This window comes from Eumetopias jubatus, unplaced genomic scaffold (assembly GCF_037043125.1).
Source record: "Eumetopias jubatus isolate StellerSeaLion01/CBP00866 unplaced genomic scaffold, mEumJub1_p1.0 scaffold_3, whole genome shotgun sequence".
NCBI classification, from domain to species: domain Eukaryota; kingdom Metazoa; phylum Chordata; class Mammalia; order Carnivora; family Otariidae; genus Eumetopias; species Eumetopias jubatus.
The window spans coordinates 140,722,409-140,742,806 of record NW_028274809.1 but is presented as its reverse complement, the minus strand read 5'-3'; the positions used below and the strand labels follow the sequence as shown (position 1 = coordinate 140,742,806).

The following is a 20,398-nucleotide window of genomic DNA, read 5'->3' as shown; positions in this document are numbered from 1 at the left end:
TTGGCCACACCAGCCAGTGGAAAGAGGTGCCAACTCCGCTGTAAATAACACCAGTGGCTCTTGGAGGTGGATGTCACGTGATTAGTGGGGATGCTTTTAGGTTGTGTACAGCTAATTTTTCTACTGACAAAGAACCCTGTTCCCAAAAAGGTGGCCTGAAAATACTAGAAACAAGGAAAAGTCAGGTGGAAAGAATAAAGAAGGGTGAAAAGGTCTGTTGTTGAGCCCCCACAACGAATGACAAACTGTCATACTGTAACTATTCAGTGGGGAAGAGTGTTGGAAAGAAAAAAAAAATTGGAGGGGAAAAAAAAGCCGAGGGTGTTTCCACAGGGTGCCTCTGGTTCAGCAGTAAATCGCTTGTACACTCTCATAAATCTGTAAAGGTGTTGCAGATAATTAACAGATGCTGTACATGGGAACGCAGAAAAAAATCAAGCCAATTATCAAGCTTATACGCAACAGAGAAATCATCCACAATGTTAAATTACCAACTGGTATTTAATCAATTAAGCGACATGTAGGAGAGAAAATCAAAGGTAATTTAGAATTCTATTTCCTAGAATATCAGAAGAGGTGGTAGGAGTGGCAGAGAGGCACAAAGGCCCTTTGCAGGAGCACCTTTCAGGACTGTATGCATCCATTTCTACTGCGCCGTGTGTGCACTGAGCAAAGCAAGCAGGCTTCCTTGGAACAAAGCTGGAAGCTTTGCATGCCCTGCTCAACAGCGGGGACCACAGCCCCCGTTCCTCCGTTCCTTCGGGGGACGCAGGGCTAGGGGCAGAGGACCAGGCAGGTGGGAAGCGTGATTTAGATCAATAATGGATATTTTCCAACACTCACATACTAATGGCAGCCTTTTTATGCCCAGATCATTAGCATAATGCCACTTGCCTTTCCCTTAACATTTTTTAATTATGTTTGGTGTTTATGTGAAGGAAAAAAAATAGATAAACAATTTATAGACCCATCGTTCCCAAATCTGAATCACAGTTTACGGATTTCAATTTGTGTTTTCATAACCCTTGATTTGTATATTTCACCCTAAATGAGGACTCTCTATCCTCCCGAAAATCAACCTTGACTTAGGGTCTCGATTCAGTGTCTGAGAGAGCAGCAGGTAGGCACCCTTTGTTTTTCTGGGCCCTGAAAAATTAAAGAGAAATCTCACTTCCTCCTTACTCATAATCCTGAGCATAGGAACAGAACTACATCAGTCACCAGCCACCTTCTTAAGTATTTGTGAACAAAATAAAAAATGTCCTTCTTAACAATAAATTGCACTAGCATTTTAAGTGTCCCATTATTGTGAAGTCATTCAGTATTCGCTATAATAAGAGTGATAATAAAGAATTCATTTGGTATTCATGTGGATGTTACATCTAGTGCCATTGGTATTCAGCTGTAATTTAGCATTAGTTAATCGGCACTTAAAATGCTACCCAAATGATTGATATTATAGTACTTTGTGGTTCTTCAAACTCCATATACAACACTTATTTTACAAGTGTAAGCCCAAATCATTAAATAAACAAACCTTACCTTCTATAAGTTTGGGGATTTTGAAAGAGGGGAATATCATTTAGAGAACTTTAATATTAACATGCTAGAGATGGAAAGGCATCCAAATGGAAAACATTCTCTCATTAAAAAAAAAAACAAATAAGCAAACAAAGATAGTATACTTACTTTTAAGTGACAGGTTCAAAGCGTACACTACACTGTGGAGTTAAAAATAACAGCTGTACGACCAATGACTAATGACACATTCTGGTCTTTCTAGGTGGCAAGGAAGGTCAAGTTCTGGCCTCTTTCCTTGGGGGTGGATACTCACACTTCACACATGCATTGCTGCAGAAGGGTGGACCCTGGCTAGCCTGGACATTTGCGCCCCCGGGGAAAGACACTCTGGAGAGAGCTGTTACATACCCGGCTGGCTAGCACAGGGGACTAAGGCATTGTTTACGATGGGAAGGCACAGAAGAAAGGCATACTTGCCATTTCTAGCCCAAAGAGCAAACCATCATCATCACGTTGCAGAACACTGGAAAAAAAAAAAACCCTCCGTATTTATTTAAAAAGCCAGTTTTCTATTTTACATTACACTTTTCTTCAGAATAGGCAGGCAAAGTGTCTTGGCTTATTTCCGAGCTCTTTGCTATGAATGGGAGAGATGCTTTTCTCCCTCTGCAGGGGTAGAAAAGCACTCTGTTTTCTAAGCATTAAGTCAGCTGCTCTTTTGGATAAGGCACAAATCTGAGCTGGATTTGGGGCTGACAGTGCGACAGGACAATGGCACAACAGCTGCCCGTTATAACAAAAACCCGAAATGTCTGCAGCCACACTATTCTCTGCCAATCCAGCTGTGTGATGGCGGTTAAAAAGTAATAATAAAATCACCAACCTCAGAATGCTTTCGCCAAATGTCTATGTTCTTGCGCTGAGCTTTCGAGAAATGGTCCCAAGCTTTTTGTCTGGTAGAAGCGTTGAAAACGGCCACAATCTGCTCAACTTTGGTGAACAAGGAAGTCAAACAAGACAAGTAATTTATGTTGTGATCACTATAGGGAAGCAAAGCAAAGACACTAGGAGTCTATGGATGATGTCACAGTAGAAATAACATCATCAATATCCATCCAATTTGTGCCTTTTTGTACTTACATTTTAGCAAGGTTGGGGAGGTCTCCCTTCAAGTCTGTCTCCATAACTTTAGGTTAAAACAAATTCTAGATACGACTGGAAAGAGTTCGTGGGCATCTGCTTCCAAGCATTCTGCAGCTCTTGTTTAAAAATGTGACTTGGTATGTCTATATACCTAGATCTATAGATATAGATCTGGCGTTGGCATACAGATACAGATGTATGGATAAAGTAATGCCTGGGTTGGGGGCTTAGAGGTGAAGCCGGGGTGGAGTGGCTGAATGAGGAAGAGCCAAACACATATCTTTTTCTTTTTTGGTCTCCATCTCAAGGACTCAATTGCGCCCTCTGAAGATATTACTATGTCCAAGTTCCAAGCTGGGGCAATGAGTAGTTGCTTCATATTGCCCCTCAATCTCAAGAGCCATTTTTACTCCTCGGCTCCTTTCTCCTTCCCGCCCCTCCCCCTCCCAGCCCCTGCACCCAGTGCAGGCAGCCCTCCAGCCTCCACTTCAAGACAGACCAAGGCTCACCCAACCAGCTGCACAGGCTTGCAGATGGAATTTCAACACCATGTGGCGCCCTCTGTAGGTCATCACGACCACATACCATTCTGTTCTGCCATTTTCACTTTCATAAGGCTGCCCTCCCAAACCTCTTGAAGTCCTAACTCTCTCACTTTGACTTCATTTAGTACTTTTGTACATTTAGTATATTTAGTACACTCCCAGGCAGAGTGCTACTGGAATGATGAAATGTTATGGGGCTGTGAACAAAAAGCTATATAGACAAAAGGATGAGCTCTTAGGAGTGGATATTAGGGGTGGGGCCAACCAACAGCAGATCCAATCTTGCTTAAACAGTTATTGATCTAATAAGCATGGGATTAAGGAAATTATAGCACTGAATTAACCATATGATTAAACCTGAATTTTTGAATAGTTAGGAAGGCACAGTTAGAATTAGCTTCTCATGGATGCTGATACTCTATCTAACATAAGTTCTTCTTAAGTGATTCCCAAGGCTCTATTATAAAAAAAAGGGCATCAAAGCTCTTCCAAATCTTCCAGGTGTCCAAAGTATGGCAAAGAGTAATAGAATAATCCCCACAGAAGAACAATGGCTGGTGCCACAATTTTAAAAAGTAGCCCACAAAATAAACAAGTATGTGATGGAGCAGAGGAGGAAAGTAGATGCTGTTCACTTACCATATCTTATAAGGCTAATGAGCAACCACTTCCCAATCAATGCAAAATTCTCACAGAGGCTTTGATGTTTATTCTTTTCTACCTTGAGAGAATCCCAACTCCAAATCTCCTTATTTATCAAACTTTATCATCAGGTCACATGATGAACTGGTTGCACTCAATTTGTAACAGAAGGATGTGCTATCACCTTTGCCCACACTCTCCATGCGTACATGTGGCTCCCTTCCCCGACCTCGTCTGGAGGAAGTCACATATTGTGCTGCTCTTAGTGCTGACGTTCACCTGACCACCAGCTCCCAGGCCTCTGCTGGGCTCCACGGCAGCACAGTGGGTGGAAGAGGACCGGTTTGACCCCCTGCCCGGACTTCCTGTTGTTTCGTCTGCATGCAGGCTGGGGTCATGGCGGACTGTAAGCTACCTTCTGCATGGGCAACACAGAGCAGTCAGCCCGATAGGCAGTGGTGAAATCCACGGTCAGGTGAGATTATCTGGCAGGGGTGGTAATCGTGAGACTGTTAAAGAGTAACACACCCCCCTGCTTTAAGAGTAGAGCTTCTTAACAGGCATCATTTAGAAAAGTGAGAACTGTGGTATCCACAGGGGAAGAGGCAGTAAAGATTGAGGCCGAGTATTTGGGTGGTGATAGTCAAAATGCTGCCATCAATCAAGAAAGGCTGTTAATAAAGGGGATGCACTAGAGAGAAAATTCCCTGTTCATATGTGTGTGTGTGGAGTAGGGGGAAGGTAAGAGAGACCAGTAATACCTATGGAAGCATACAGAAGGGAAAGCACTTAGAAGAAAGACCCAATGGCCAAATACCACACAAGTTCAAGGGTAAACACAGATCCTCTAATATCTACTCAAGCCATATACCACTGCAGATATTTCCTGTCTGAGGCAAGGTGCCTCGTTATTCAGAACATGTTGTTACCAGATCCCAGGGCATACTTTCAGTTCAACCACCCATCCATCCATCCATTCATCCTTTCTCACAGCAAATATCTGAGATCCTCTAATTACCAAGCACTCAAATGACTGCTAGAAATACAATTAAGACAGGGCTTGTCCTTGGTGAGATCACAGTCTCTAGGGAGAAAGAAAGATAAGCAGTTAATTACCCTATGCAAAAGAAGTATGGATGATGGTATGGGGACACAGTAACTAACTCAGTAGGTGGAGTCAGGAAACACCCCCCCAAAGAAGGCATCATTATTGCTAGGTCTTAAATGACGAATCAGTGCTTGCTCCCCAGTTCAAAGGATGGTATGGAGTCATGAAAGGACATTGTAGGGTCAGGGCAAATGCTGGGTGAGGATGGATCAGGAAGGACAGTGGATCCTAAGCCACTGGCGAACCTTATATTGTAGCCCTAGGACACACAGCTGAGTAGGATTTGTTTGGGAGAAATGATGAAGGCTTGAGTTAAGACAGAGCACAGAAATAGAAGCAGGAGCAAGGAGTCATTTGATGGAGCGAGTTGACAGTACACGTGCCTGACTTGCTATGAGGAAGGAGAGGGGGAGACAAGGATGTCCCCGGCTTGGGAAGCACACCAGAGACTAGGAGGACAAGCACAGGTGGAAGTCTGAGAGAGAAGGTAAGGAATTTGCTCTTGAACATGCTGAATGTGACATGCCTGAAGGTCACCTAGAGAGAGCTGAAGCACTTACTGGGGGTTCAGAAAGAAGTCTAGGCTCAAAAGACACAGGCCTTAAATTTCCTGGACTATTCTCAACTTCAGGCAATTGTATTCTTTTCAGTACGGTTATGAATTAAAAGCAAAACTAAATGTGGCTAACTTTATACTTCTTAGTAAGTTTTATACTTTCTCCACACATATTAACAAATAATGAAGAACCCCCCAAAAACCAAAAACTGTGGAACTCAGCTTAGGTTTAAAAAATACTCTCACAGTATTTCCAAGGCCCAGTTTACTTCTCTCATGTCTGCACAGACTGCCCCCAACCAGCCATCTGTCTTGCAAATGAAAGTTCTTGGGCACACAAAAGGACTCAGAAAGAGTGCCTGGATCAGTAGGAATTCATCATCATTAGGGAAAAACCACCTCAAAGAGTATGCTTTAATGAATGTGATTCAAAGACAGCAGATTTTCAAAATCATAAATCAGGATGACTGCTGGTGGTGATGTCATAAATAAAGACCATTCACTTTTTTTTTTTTTTTTTATATAAGATTTTAAAAGAGAGCACGCACATGAGTGGACGGGGCAGAGGGAGAGGGAGAGAGAATCTGAAGCAGGCTCCAGACTCGGGGCTCAATCTCACGACCCTGAGATCAGGACCCTGAGATCAGGACCTGATCTGAAACCAAGAGTCGGAAGCTCAACTGACTGCACCAACCAGGGTCCCCAGCGTACACTCTTCATTGTCTCCAGCAGGGAACACCAAAGAGCAAGTCCATGAATTTGACCACCACTCACTACTTCCGGTATATAATTCACACTACTTGTCCTATATACAATAAAACTACAAGTGGTTACTAGCTAAATTGAATGTTTAAAATTCTACCTAAGGGGCACCTGGGTGGCTCAGTCGGTTAAGCGTCTGCCTTTGGCTCAGGTCATGATCCCAGGGTCCTGGGATCAAGTCTCGCATCAGATTCCCTGCTCAGTGGGGAGCCTGCTTCTCCCTCTGCCTGCCGCTCCCCCTGCTTGGGCTCTCTCTCTCTGGCATATAAATAAATAAAATAAAAATAAATAAAATAAGCTCTCTAGGAAGGAGCAGAGCATCAAGCATAAAGCCTCAGATTTCAGGGCTGCACAAGGCTCCTGAACTCTGAGCTCTGGGCAGAAAAGCCTTGGAAGCAACAGGAAGGTTAGGCTCCTCTGAAGAACACAAACCCAGACCTTTCTCTTCCCTGTCCTCCTGTGTTCTTCCTCAGAGTCCCTGCACTTGTATGTTGTGCTCCAGCTAAATAGCTGCAAAAGAGCCTTCAATCCCTTCAGTGGCGCAAATATCTGGAGAAACTAAGTCCTTGCGGGCAGAAGGCTTAACTAAATAAAGCATCTCAAGCAAATCTTCCAAGCTCAACTTTTGTTTTTAATGTTATCTGGGCTCATCATAGAGCCTAGGTCTCTAGGGTTCTGAGGAAATTTGGTTTTCCTTTAAGGGATAACATTTTTCTACATCCTCCATGGAATAGCTCAGAAAAGATGTTCAAAGAAAGGCTCATAACTAATGAAACAGTTGACCTCCCTTCCCTGGCTTGTTACTGTTGCTTTTAAGTCCTAAAAGCTAGGGTAGAATTGATGAGTCTTGGCTCCTAACTGAAGAATTATAACGGAGGAAATGCAGTAAGTGATTCAGGCTCTCAGGACACCCCGAGGAGCAAGACAAAACCAGAGGAAGGAGCAGTTAGTGTTAGGCACAGACAGGGGAAGCTGCAAGAAGAGAGTCCCAGAGAGATCCCTGCCTACTCACTCTGGGTCCTGAGCACAGAGGAGCCTGCCAGTCGGCCTGGCAGGAAGCCCAGGACATAGAGAATTAACACGGTCAGACCCATACATTAGGGAGGCATGGACTGGAATTTCAAGTTGAGGAGGAAAAAGGGCACTCCGGGGTTTTCTCTGGAGATGAGTGAAAAAGACTATTGCTGCATGACACTGTGAATCCATTACAGTCCCGTTAAACCTGAGGCCACAACACCATGGGCAGGCGTCATGTTTCTTAACTTCTGGCTAGATGAGGCCAGATAGTTGCTTCTTTTATGGGGATGGGGATGGAGACAGAAAGAAAGAGAAACATGGTGATCAAATTATAAAAAAGAAAGAGAGAGGATGTTTGTAGCCAATTTTGAGTAAGCAGGGAATGGTGATATGATTCAAATAAATGGTAAGATATTAGGCGGATGGTGCCTTCTTAAGCTTTGTATAAATCCTGATACATTTCAGAAGCTGTAGATCCCCTTATTAATGCATCTATTCAAACATTTTGAGAAGTATCAAAACAAAAATCTATGAGAATATTACAATTTTAATGGTTCCTTACAATATGCAGCTTTTATTAGGCTTTTAAAATCCAGTAAATCCCCCTGCCTAGATTATCCCTATTGACTAAATAAAAGTAATAGATGTATATAAGAAAAAAGGGATGAAACAAAATGTAAAAGGCTACCTTCCCGTCCTGGCTCCCTCCCATCCAGTTTCTCTCTTTAAAGGTAATCACTTTTAACAGATTCTAGCATCTCCAACCAGAGAAAAACCTTATACATAAAGTATAGACTGTGTCTATTTTTCTACATACAACCTTTCTTTCTTTACATACAAGTGCTAATACTATATACACTGTGCTCAAACTTGTTCTTTCGCACTTAACATATCTTAGAAATCTACTGATATGCATGCGAAAGGCACACTTCATTTCATTGTGCTTCCCTTTATTATACTTCACAGATAACTGTGGTTTTTTTTAACAAATTGAACGCTTGTGGCAACTCTGTGTCCACCAAGTCTACCAACATCATTTTTCCAACAGCATTTGTTCACTGCATATCTCTGTGCCGTATTTTGGTAATTCTGGCAGTATTTCAAACTTTTCATCACTATTGTATTTCTTATGGTGATAGTGATCAGGGATCTTTAATGTTACTACTATAATTGCTTTGGGGGGCTGCAAACCATACCCACGTAAGATGGCAAACTTAATCAATAAATGTGTGTGTTCTGCCTGCTTCACTGACTGGCTGTTCCCCCATCTCCCTCCCTCTCCTGGGGTCTCCCTAGTTCCTGAGACCCAACAATATTGAAATTAGGCCCGTTACTAACCCTACAATGGCCTCTAAGTGTTTATGTGAAAAGAAGAGCCAATCAATGCAGCAAACTTCAATGCTGTCTTATTTTAGGAAACTGCCACAACCACCCCAGCCTTCAGCGAGAACCAACCTGATCAGCCAGCAGCCATCAACAACGAGGCAAGACCCTCCACCAGCAAAAAGACTATAACTCGCTGAAAACTCAGATGGTTAGCATTTGTAGCCACAAAGTATTTTTATTTTTATTTTATTCTAATTTTTTTAGAGAGGGAGAGAGAGGAGCTTAAGCAGGCTCCTTGCCCAGTGAAGAGCCCAACATGGGCTCTTCCATCTCATGATCCTGAGATCATGACCTGAGCCAAAATCAAGAGTTGGATGCTGAACCGATTGAGCCACCCAGGCACCCCAGCCACAAAGTATTTTTTAATTAAGGAATGTACGTTGTTTTTTTAGACGTAATGCTGTTGCACACTTAATAGACTACAACAGTGTAAATATACCTTTTACATGCACTGGGAAACCAAAAAATTCATTGGACTCACTTTATTGTGATATTCACTTTATGAGCTCGCAGTATCTTTGGGGTATTCCTGTATTAATAAGGCTGCAATGAACATCCTCAGACATATCTTTTGACATTTTTATATAAGTATCTTTATAAGAAATTCTTAGCAGTGGAACAGATAAAAGAGTATCTGAATTTTAAATTTTTGAGAGATATTGCCAAATTGCACTCCAATTTCATGCCCACTAAGTATTTTTCAGATTAACTGGAAGTTGGTACCTTTTGATGCCCTTCACCCATTTCCTGTACCCCTACCCTCTGCCTCTGGCAACCACCAATCCAGTGGACTGTTTTAACAAGCTGTCCAGGTCATTCCAATGGTGAAGCTTGAGAACCTCTCATTTAAAACATTATCCCATTTAAATTTCCCAACAACTCTCTGGGGCTGGTGTTTCCGTAATGCCCATTTCACAGATAAAGAAACAGATTCACGAAGAGGCAGAATTACTTGTCCAAGGTCATATACTTAGCAAGTGGTGAAATTGGGAATGGAATTATATCCGCTCAACTTCAAATAACATATATCTGACCCTGGAACAATGCGAGAGTGAGGGACACTGACCCCCACCCCTACCCCCATCAAACATGGCATACAGCTTTTGACTCCCCCAAAACTTAATAGCCTCCCATTTACAGCTTACAAAACAGCTGATTAACACAAAGTTTGTATGTTATATGTATTACATACTCTATTCTTACAATAAAGGAGGCTAGAAAATCATAAGAGAAAATACATTTACAGTACTACTGTACTGTATTGAGAAAAATCTGTGGACCAGCATAGTTCAAACCCATGTTGTTCAAGGGTCAACTGTATTTATAAACATTCGTATATGGATTTATACTATGGGCCAAAGTATCATGAGTACTGCGGAATGTATCATGCCAGGCACTGTCCCAGGCGCTGGGGATAGGGCGATCCAAAGATGCTGCTGATTCTTGCAGCCCTGGGGGGAGACAGCCACAGACAGGACTGAGTCACAGGAGGAGAAGAAGCCTGCAGAGAGCACCAAAGGAGGCAGGAAAGGCTTGAAGGACCCCTGGGCCAAAACTTTAAGGCATGTAGAATTTTCTAAAAGGCAGAAGCTAAATAGTTGAGATTGTTATGGGGCAGGAAGCTGACTGACCTGTTTCCAAAAGTATACCGAGGAATCTGAAAGGCAGTGAAGAAGAAACAGTGTCTGCAAAAGGGCCCCTATTTCTTGTGTGTCTACCAGACTGGAACTGACTTCCCTCCGTGTGTGCCCTCAGCACACAGTCATCTAAAATCCACTCCGCCCTACTTTTGTTCATCACTATTGTTGGATAATAAACCTCAGCAGGGGAAACCTGAGGAGGTGGGGCCCGGCTGAGGGAGTGCTTTTAGGAATGCGACACTGTGGGGCTGCATGTAAGCATGAGCCGGGAAGGAGAGCGGGGAAGCCCTTGTTGTGGGTAAAGTCTTATAGCTCCACCACAAAGCAACCGTGTGGCCTGAAGAAAGCCTCTATGTTTGAGGCCCAAAGCAAAGGGGGATGGACGAGCCATTTCTAAATATCCACCCCAGCTCTGTGATCCTACAGAAGACGGGTCAGCAAGCTTTTTCCACAAAGAAACAGGAAATATTTTTGGCTTTGCTGGTCATACAACTACCCTGCTAGAGAAGGTGTCTACAAACCTAAGCAGTTTATGTCCTTAAATAAAAGTGGCTACTCTTTCATGATCCTCCCTGGGCACAGTCTTCCTTTGCTTGAGCACAGACACCAACTTGTACTTCCTTTCTCGGTTGCGCAGAAGAGTCCAGAACACATCATCTCTGCGTTGAAGTAACTATACCCGACACCTCACTTTTCCTCAGATCTAGTTTGAAAGTGTCTTGGCTTTAAAAAGTTCTTGTGAAAAAAAAAAAAATGTTTGCATGCGGATTCTTCCCAAAGTAGCTCGGAGACAACTTCCTCATAGCCTGTCCCTGCCTCCTATACCCCCTCACACACACCCACCTTCCCACTTGGCGGTGGCTGCCATTGCGGTCCCTGCAGTGGGCTCGTATAAAGACAGCAGGCTTTCATCTCTAGCTCCCAAAAGTTCTGTCTCTTCTGAACTGCTGTGCTCTTCACTCAACACATACTATGTTAGCTCTTGAAGTCTAGCCTTCCACAATTCCTTATTATTCCAGAGTGTAAGGCTTAATTTCTGTCTCTTATTTTGCTAGCAGTAAAACATTTCTTTTCATGTCATTATCGTAGTGGTATTATTTGGCTCAGTACCTATATTTTCAGTGAGACTGAAAGGAGAGAGACCAAAAAAGGCTCAACTCACATCTGGCAAGCTTCCAGTATTCTCTCCTATTGCTTTTGGTATCCTGTGAAATAGGAACTTCTCTGTTCATTCCTGATTTGAAAGTTTTTATAAAAAATATTTTCTCTGGACGTTTATTCCCTGAGAGCAAATAGGTATTTTTTTTTTTTTTAATGAAAATAATGCTTCCAGAACTTAAAACACTGGCAAATACAGCCATCGGTATGATTTGGAGGAGAAACAGAAAACCTGCCGAGTTGCTAAAGCAGTTAAGGGGAATTTTTTTCCCATGGATGAACGATAGCAATGACGACCACAGACACGGAAAACATTTTAACACTTCATAAAATTCCTTTCCGACAGCAGGAACATAGAAGCCAAATTTCCCTTGGCAGAAATAAAAAAAAAAAAATGTTTAGCTGAGATGTTCTTAAGAAGTAAATGGTTTCAGAAAGAGCTTTTCAGGCAGAAGAAATGTGGATGATGACACCCATCTGCCTGAAAGGGGGGGGTCACGGTCCACAGGAAGATCAGAGACCCCTCATCTGTCACTCCAGCGCTCTGCGCACTACTGGGTGCTTAACGGGGGCCCAATAAATATTTGTGGATGAATTTCATCATTTGTTCAAACACCTGAGGCTTTTACGATTTTAGTCAAGAAAACAGATGAGGACGTGACAGAGGAGGCTGGTTAGGGAAGGCGCAGCCTCCCCAGCAGGAACCCTGACCTGTCTATAGTGAGCAGCACCCAGCAGGGTGCCACGCACATGCTCTCAGGGTTCAAATGTGGCTTGAAATTTGCAGTGCTGCCCTGCAGACACGACCTCCAGAGCGAGGCAGAAACAGGGCACACGCCTGGGAGGATACCAGATCCACTGTTCTGTGATCAGCTAAGGAGCTCTCGGCATCCCGGCTGGGTCCCGGTAGAGAGGCTGGCTCTGTTTCAGATACTCAGAAAAAAAAGGATCAGAGTCATTGACATGATAAGGACTGCAGAATTTTTGGGATGGCAATGGGCTTTAGGGGCGGGGGTGGGGTGGGGGGTGGCTGTCTGGTCAAACCCTTCCACTTCCGAACAGATGGGGAAACTGAGACTTGGGATGCTCAGCAGACTGTCCTAAAGTCACCTGGCTAACTGATGGTCGAGTCGGGATTAGAACCAGGATCTCTTCAGGCCCAGTCAACGGCCTCTCCTCTGTTTGCCCTTTTTAAGATCTAAGACGAGGGTGGCGTTGTTGCCTATCATAAACGTACAAAGCAAATTTGCATGGTAGTTCTAAGCTTTCCCATCTCCAGGTTAAAGTAATATTAATAAGAGGACTGGGATAGCACTACTGCAAGGTTCTCAGTTGAAGAATATTCTGCGTGTTCTACTTAAGGAGGATGGCATACTGGAGCAAAGTCAGCTGAGATCATGGTTTATTCAAAAAGCCCAACATTTAGAGTATAAGTCTTGCAGTTTCTAGGCTCTAGCCCAATTTCCGATACCACATTCATTTCCATCTATGATCGTTGACCAGCAGCCAAGAGTTGTACTGAGGTCTCTGATAGGCTGCCGGGAATTGTGCCAGACCCGGGTGGGGTGCAGGAAGGCGGGAAAGGGGACCAGTAAATGGCCTCTGTGTCTCTGTGTAGCCTAAAGTCTTGTTAGAAGAAAAAATGAAGACCCCACAACCTGATGCACATAAGATAATGAGGAAAGAATGAAATGCTCAAGGGGGTAGGGGCCGTGTTAATAAGCATCGTAGAGGGGGGCGCCTGGGTGGCCCAGTCGGTTAAGCGTCTGCCTTTGGCTCAGGTCATGCTCCCGGGGTCCTGGGATCGAGCCCCGCATTGGGTTCTCTGCTTGGCTTTGAGCCCCACATCAGATTCCCTGCTCAGCAGGAAGCCTGCTTCTCCCTCTCCCAATCCCCCTGCTTGTGTTCCCTCTCTTGCTGTCTCTCTCTGTCAAATAAATAAATAAAATCTTAAAAAAGAAAAAAAAAAGTGCCGTAGATGGTAGGAGAGGGGGCCAGGGCCACGAGCTGTACCAGGAGCATGCGTGACCGAGGCTGGGCTCCGGTTCGGAAGACACTTGAAGCGAGAGAGCTAGTGTAGGCACCGGCATGGAGGGGGAGAGAGGGCAGTGCTAGAGGCAAAGGCTTCACTTCCTAACCAGACAACAGCATTTACATTCCATGTGAAGCCAGTGCCGACTACCACCCAACACTCCTTCAGCTCCGCCCATATGCTACAAATTTACAGCTATAATATTCTCCTCTGCTCATTTTCACTGTTCATAAACACACACATAGGCAAAGCAGTAGAGAGGTAACCATACAGTGGGCCAAGGGTTCTGATCTGCCCCTAAACTGCTAAATGACCAAGGCATGTCACGTCTGCTCTAGAACTTCTGTGTCTTCTTCTCGAAAATGAGAGGCTATGAAACAAAAGATCTCTGAGGTTCCCCTCCCGCCCTGACATTCTACAGTTTCTACTTTCCAGTCCTGCTCATTGTATTTACGGCACGTGTTCTTAAAATTAATATTAATCAACCCTTCTCCACTGCTTTCACAATTGCCTTTCCCCCACGTTACTCCCTTACTTCGCTTCTCTCTTACTGGGAAGCGTGTTGGGGAAGTACCAAAGTGGGGATATCATGCAGTGTTTAAATGTTCATTAGATGAGTGTGTGTTGTAACAAGGCATGCACAATTGATCATCTTGGCATGCATATTAATAATTGAATGCTGTGGTACATGCTTCCTGAACTTTATAAACGGCTCCTCTATGAGCTTTGAAATGACGAGCTTTGCTCATAACTGAAAAACTGAAAGTGGGCAGACCTACGGGGAGTGCCTATGAAGTATACAGTTTTAAAAAGCAAAGAAGATCAAAACCCCAATGTCTCTAGGTCAGGAGAACTGGGGAAGTTTCCTGCCAAATGGACAGGTTAAGAAATGACATAAATATGAGTCACGGATGACCTAAGGATAAGATGACATAAGAGTGAGATGATTCACCTGTGCTGACATTTTTTTCTCTTTCTTCTATATCTAGCAGATGAGATCTACCCAGATGGCCGGAAAAGACGAGAGAGCCCCAGCTGCCACACCGGGATAGATGGCGTCCTCAACTAACATCTTTCGTAACTGCACATCCGTGGTCAGAAGTAAAAAATGATCCCGAACAGAAGTGAATGGATGCTGAACTCCCCAAACTCTTGGTTGGGTCAGGTGCTGCCCCTTGATGCTTAAAGCCGAGGCTTAGACAGAAACTATGCTTCTGGGGTGAAGACCAGAGATATGAGAAAGGTTAGAACTTAAACAAATGTTTGCAGGACTGAACATCAACAAGGCTGGAAGGTAACTACTGGACCTTGATGTAAACCTTGAAGTAAATCACAACCTTTTCTTTATGTTATTATTCATGGCTCTTGATTTCTGTTCCCCTTTGAGCAAATGCTATCTGCTCAGATAAGAAAGCAAGGACAAATATGACAAGCAAAGCAAGGATGGGTGCATCTTATGCTGTTTAATGGACTAACACTTAATGAAATTTCCCTTCTCCTGTTACCAGTAACATCTATCTAGGGACCCAGACTTTTTTACCATGCTTGGAGCTTTGCAAAAGTGTGCCTGAACTTTTCTGGAGGTTGTCAAATGAACCCTCCCTTCAGGACACCAGGCCAGCCCTACCTGCTGTAATAAGCCAGCTCATCAATATATTTGCTTTCAAATTGCCTCAGAACAATTTCCTGACCCTCGTGGCTTTCCAACAGAGACCATCATGGGATGTTATGGAGAAGGGTGCTGGCGCTGTGGACATCTTTTATGAGGGAGGGTGCACTCAGGGTTACTGCCACACAACCAGATCTCCAGCCCCTTAGGAGAAAGAAAACTGAGATGCCATTCCTGAATTTTCGTGCTTAACAATCATGATCTAATTCTAAATGAGAAAGCTGAAATGTGATTCCTGCGGTGTTTTCCAGAAGTATTAATGCGGACTAACGGGGGTGTGGCGGGTTCTGCTTTTGGAAAATGCAGTGAGTGTGCCAATCACTGTGGACTTTGGCAGTCATTATGTTAGAAGCCGCCCCATGTACTGATGCCAAACTCACCCCACCATACTAAAGGGAGCTGGGATAAGTGCAAAATGTGGTTGAGACAAACAGACGTAACTGCATCAGACATGAAAAGAGATGTATTTAAAATTCAAAGGGTGATAAAATGTGCACGCACACACATAGCAGCTTAGCCAGGTTACTGCTACCACTGTCATGACGAATGGTAGGCTTTGGTTCCCCTTTGCAGCTGGGGAGTAGTCCTTTGTAAAAGCACATAGGAAAGAATGGAAAATTCTGAGGTTGTTCAGTAAGACATGCAACCTTCCTGTTCTCCCTCTAAGACTTAATTCCAGGTCATGCTCACATTTAAGGTCTTTCCCATCTTGAAGCTGTCCCGAAGGGCCTTAGCTATCAAGGCACACGATGGCCCCTTAGGCCCTCCGTGGCTGGGATGGGCACCACAGCACTGTGGGCTGTCAACACCAGCTGGGACTTTTCACCTTCTCTGCTGGCTGCTGAAACACTTCCCCAGAAGCAAAGTACAGGGCTGAGGGGGGTCTCTCACACAGCAACAGGTAGATGGGAAATGTGGTTACAACTGAGAAATGTCAACATGAGTTTTTCTGTTGACTCTTCCATGCTGACACCCTAATACCCCTAGCCTGCTACCAGGGGTCTGGTAGAGTACAGCAGTTGCCAGCAAAGGCACAGCCAGTGAGCTTTCGGATGTGCTGGGTCACACAAGCAGAGTTGAAGGGCCGGGCCCCCCGGACCGTGCTGCCACCCACACCAAACCACTCTCAGAGGGCCCTGGGAACTTCTGAATTGTCTCAGGCTTCCTTCCTGCCATCCTTCCTATTTACTCATGTGCTCACTCACTCATCATCCTGAGTCTATGTTCCAGACACTTGGTATGCGTGCATGACTAATAATCAGGAGCAGACAAATCATGACATCACTGCACATTTTGGTAAGTGCTCCAAAGGACCTTGAACTGGGTGAAGCTACTGGGGAAGGGTGAAGCAGAAAGGTCTCCCTGAAGGGTGGGCTTTCGGCCAAGACCACAAAGGATGGGGAGGATTCATGCATGCAGGATGGGGGGCAGGGCACATCAGACAGAGGGACAGAGGTGCAAAGGCTCAGGGGTGGGAGGCGGTTCTGACAGGCTCCACAGCGGGGAGGCACCACGTGTCAAGGGAAAACTGATGCTAAAGAGGCAGGTATGGAGAGCTTGTAGTCTGGGGAGAGTGAATATTATTGTAAGTGCAGTGGGAAGCTACTTGAGGGATTTAAGTGGGGAAGCTATGATGTGAATTATATTAGACGATGTGTGAAAAATAGACTGAACAAGAATCAAAGTGGAAAGGGAGGGACTGTATACGGCAGAAACTGCACAAGGCCTCCCAGCAGCCCTCCTCCCCTCCTTCCTTCTTGTGAAAGCCCCAATTTTATTCTGGGAGCAACGGGCCCACCCCCAAAAAAGGGTATTTCCTGCTTTCCTGGTAGCTAGGCATGGACACGTGTAATCATTCCGCACGAGACGTAAATGGAAGTCTGTTGAGGATCTTTGGGCAAGCTTTGCTTTCTTGCTCTAAAGGCACAACCCTGTCCTCTGCTTTTTCCCTTACATGATTCGAGCGTGTCAACAAAATGATGTGATGGCAGGAGCAAGAGCAGTCGTTTTCGACCGTCACCTAGGAAAAGCTAATAGCCTCACAGACACCTCAGGCCTGACAGCCCCGCACCCCTGAACCTGTGCCAATACATACCTACGGCCAGATTTTACCAGGTATGAAAAGAAAAAAACCTCACTTTTTTAAGACACAGTTGGGTGGGGTTTTCTGTTACTCACAGGTGGACACCAGGCCTAACGGACGCACCAGGCCATTGCCATAGTTCAGGCAGCCTGCCCTTGAATGCTGGCAGTTAAAATGAAGAAAAGTGGGTCATTTTTGAATGCTGACGCAATGGGACTTCCTGATGCCCTGAATACGGGCTTTGGAGGAGGGAGATGATGAGGGTAAAGATTACTTGCAGGATTTGGGTCTGAGAATTCCTTAAAATAGGAAGGAAAAACCTAAAAAGGAATGGGCTTGAAAATTAAAAGCAAGAATTCCATTTTTGATATTTCACAGTGGAGATGCCAACGAGGTATCCAGAATAGGAGTCTCCACTCCTAGGTTTCCACGAGGTGGACTTCCCTCCAACCTTCCCGGTCCTACTCATGCCCTCTGCTCCCTCCTTCCTGGGGAGGGAGCCACCAGCCCGCCTGCACCCCTCCTCATCCCCCCCTGCTCCTCCCCTCACTGTGCAGCGGGGTCAAGGGCTTCAGGGCTGCCTGCGGCCAGATGCTCCCCCTGGAGGCCGCGCAGTAGAAAGCCCACTGTTACAGCCGACCTCAACCTCCCGTTCCAGTTCAGCCTTTATCAGTAATCAAATGCTGATGTTTGGATCCTGCCACGTGCCAGACTTCTTCATCTCTCTCTCCTGTGGTTTGAAACCGAGGCCAGCTCAGCCCCGCATCATGTCAGGCACGTTGCATTCTCTCAGCCACAAGAGCTGGGCCTCTTTTTAACAGGTGCTCCTCTCAAGGGATACGGCCAAAGGACACCGAATTTCTCCCCTATTCTAATGCGTGGCTGTCTTTCTACCTTCATTGTTAGGGTCAAGGGTTGAGTCTTCCCTGCCAGGTGGGACTGTGAAGTCACAGGAGTGAAAATGTTTTTAAATTGATGCTAGTGAGCAAAAGTTACCCAGTAATATCCCAGCGTTCATGCACTTGGCAGGGACTGTATCATTAGAGTTGAGTGGCCTTTCCCTCTCTTCCTTTTCTCCATTACCAAGCCATCCTTACCTCCCCTCCACCCACTAATCCATTCCGTGCTTCCCTCCTTTTAAAGGCGGAATCAATACTGGTGTTCTTTACCCTATCCCTAGTAACCCTAACCTCAGAACTGCTGGGTGTACATGGGCCAGGGAAGGGCCATTCCTCATGACTGGGCATCAAGGGAAAGTGGTCTGATAATGGTCTGATGAGACAGCACTTCTGTTTTTCCTATTCCTTTTCTATAAAGACAGGTGCCCAGGTTGGTCTCCTACTGGATATTTGGCCACTTACCAGAGTTCATGTTTGCGCATTTCTTATATATCTTATGCTGTTGCAAAAAATGGTCTTCTTACAACAAAGTCATATAAAACACCTTTCCACTTGAGAGCCTGGTTTTTCATGTCCCTCTCTCTTCCCATCCTAACAGATAGATCCATCATCCCTTGGGTTTACACTGATGAAAGAGGCGATCGACATTTTGGCACACTGTATCATTGAAAAAATCCCTCATTCTCAGAATGAATATGTAAATCTCATACGTCACCATCCCACGTGGCACCCTGCACCTGGTACCGAATGGAGCGGGGCATTGTTACACTGTCATTCGATGGCTTTTACCAACAACAGGAACATCAGCAACCGCAATGCATTATGCCACTGTGACGTTAACTACAGACACAGAGTGCCTGGAAAGAAAATATATGCCCTTTTTTTGAATAGAGCCCTGGGTAATTACCCTGACTATTGTTCTATGAGAGAGCCTATTTACACCCCTTCATCAATTTAGGGTCTGGACATGAAAAATCGCCAGCATTAAGCAATTAAGGCAATTTGCTTTCCAGATGAAAAAAGGACAAAAAAATAATACTGTAGAAAAACCTGGACTTCTGAGTTGCCCATGATGACAGCCAAAGCTCACCTCAAATAAAGGATCCTGAGGAGGAGTTTTTCTGATGGTGCCTTCATCCTAAACAGAGCTCAAGGACAATGTGCTCGGGGTCTGCTTCCTACTGTCGGCACTAGGAGGACATGCAGGTCACGTCCTGCATGGTAAAGGGCAGCCACCCCACAGGTGCCCTGCAGGTGCGGTGTGACCTGTGGTGGGTCCAGCAGGCACAGAAGCATTTGGCTGCCCTGCCCCGGTGGCCGGGTTTGGTGTTCTGAGGAAAAGCTACAGAAACGTTGCTCACCTTGAGAAGTAAGCTCTCAGGGCAGGGTCCGTGTTCCTCCAAGTTGCCACAGAACATGAAATAGGTAATGAGGTTTGCCATTCAATATGGAGTAAAATGGGAAATTACTGAACTACTTACCCCCAAATGAAAACAAAAATTAAATGAATGCAAAAGAAAAGGCAAAATCACAACAAAAACAGATGGCCCCCAAAATTTTACTTACATTGAGTGAGGATTCCAGTTAAGGCATTTTTAAAATTCTCCTTGGCCTCTTCCATCTCCTGTTCGTGGGTGGCTTTTTCGTTCATCAGCCGGCGGACGTGGCTGTTGGCTGACTGCACCATGGAATAGAACTGGTTTGCGGAACGCCGATTCACCTCCCCTCGTTCGATCCAGGAAAGGAGCACTGTGATAGCCTCTGAAAACTTGCTATCATCTGGAAATGGAAAACCACCAAGTACAAATCATGCCAAGGCAAGACAATGAACTTTACTTTGGGTTCTTCTCAAAAGACAGAACACAGACCATCTTCACGGATGCATTTTCCAAACTTGACAAATTAGCTTTCCTAAGACTAACTGCTCTAGCATTGCTTGGTTTCCCCTTCTGCCTCTAATTCCATGGTGCCATAGAGCCATCCAAAAAACAAATGGTGGGTCACTCTCCCATCTCCGAACCAGGTGAGTTCAGTTTTAGATTTGTTCTGGGCATTCTTGGTAACATGGTATGCCAAACCCTGATTTCTCTTTCTTAAGACTGGCTTGAAAAACAGTCATTAACCTACCTATCTGGTCTCCGCTTCTTTATTCTTTCATCAGATATATTACACAATACAAGTTTTCTGACTTAGAATCAGCCGAGTTAGTGTCAAAATATGGATGACAGATTAAACTA

General features: G+C 44.7%; 1 protein-coding gene across 1 annotated transcript in view; it reads right to left on the bottom strand.

Annotated features, from left to right (window-relative positions):
• The window catches only part of ENOX1 (ecto-NOX disulfide-thiol exchanger 1), a 251,530-nt gene that overhangs the window by 132,577 nt on the left and 98,555 nt on the right, over positions 1-20,398 (bottom strand). Inside the window, exons 7-8 of the mRNA XM_028106142.2 lie at positions 19,728-19,940; positions 2,405-2,511 (exon numbers count right to left, since the gene is read on the bottom strand). Of these exons, the coding sequence (XP_027961943.2) occupies positions 2,405-2,511; positions 19,728-19,940 (320 nt within the window). The remainder of the gene's footprint in view (positions 1-2,404; positions 2,512-19,727; positions 19,941-20,398) is intronic.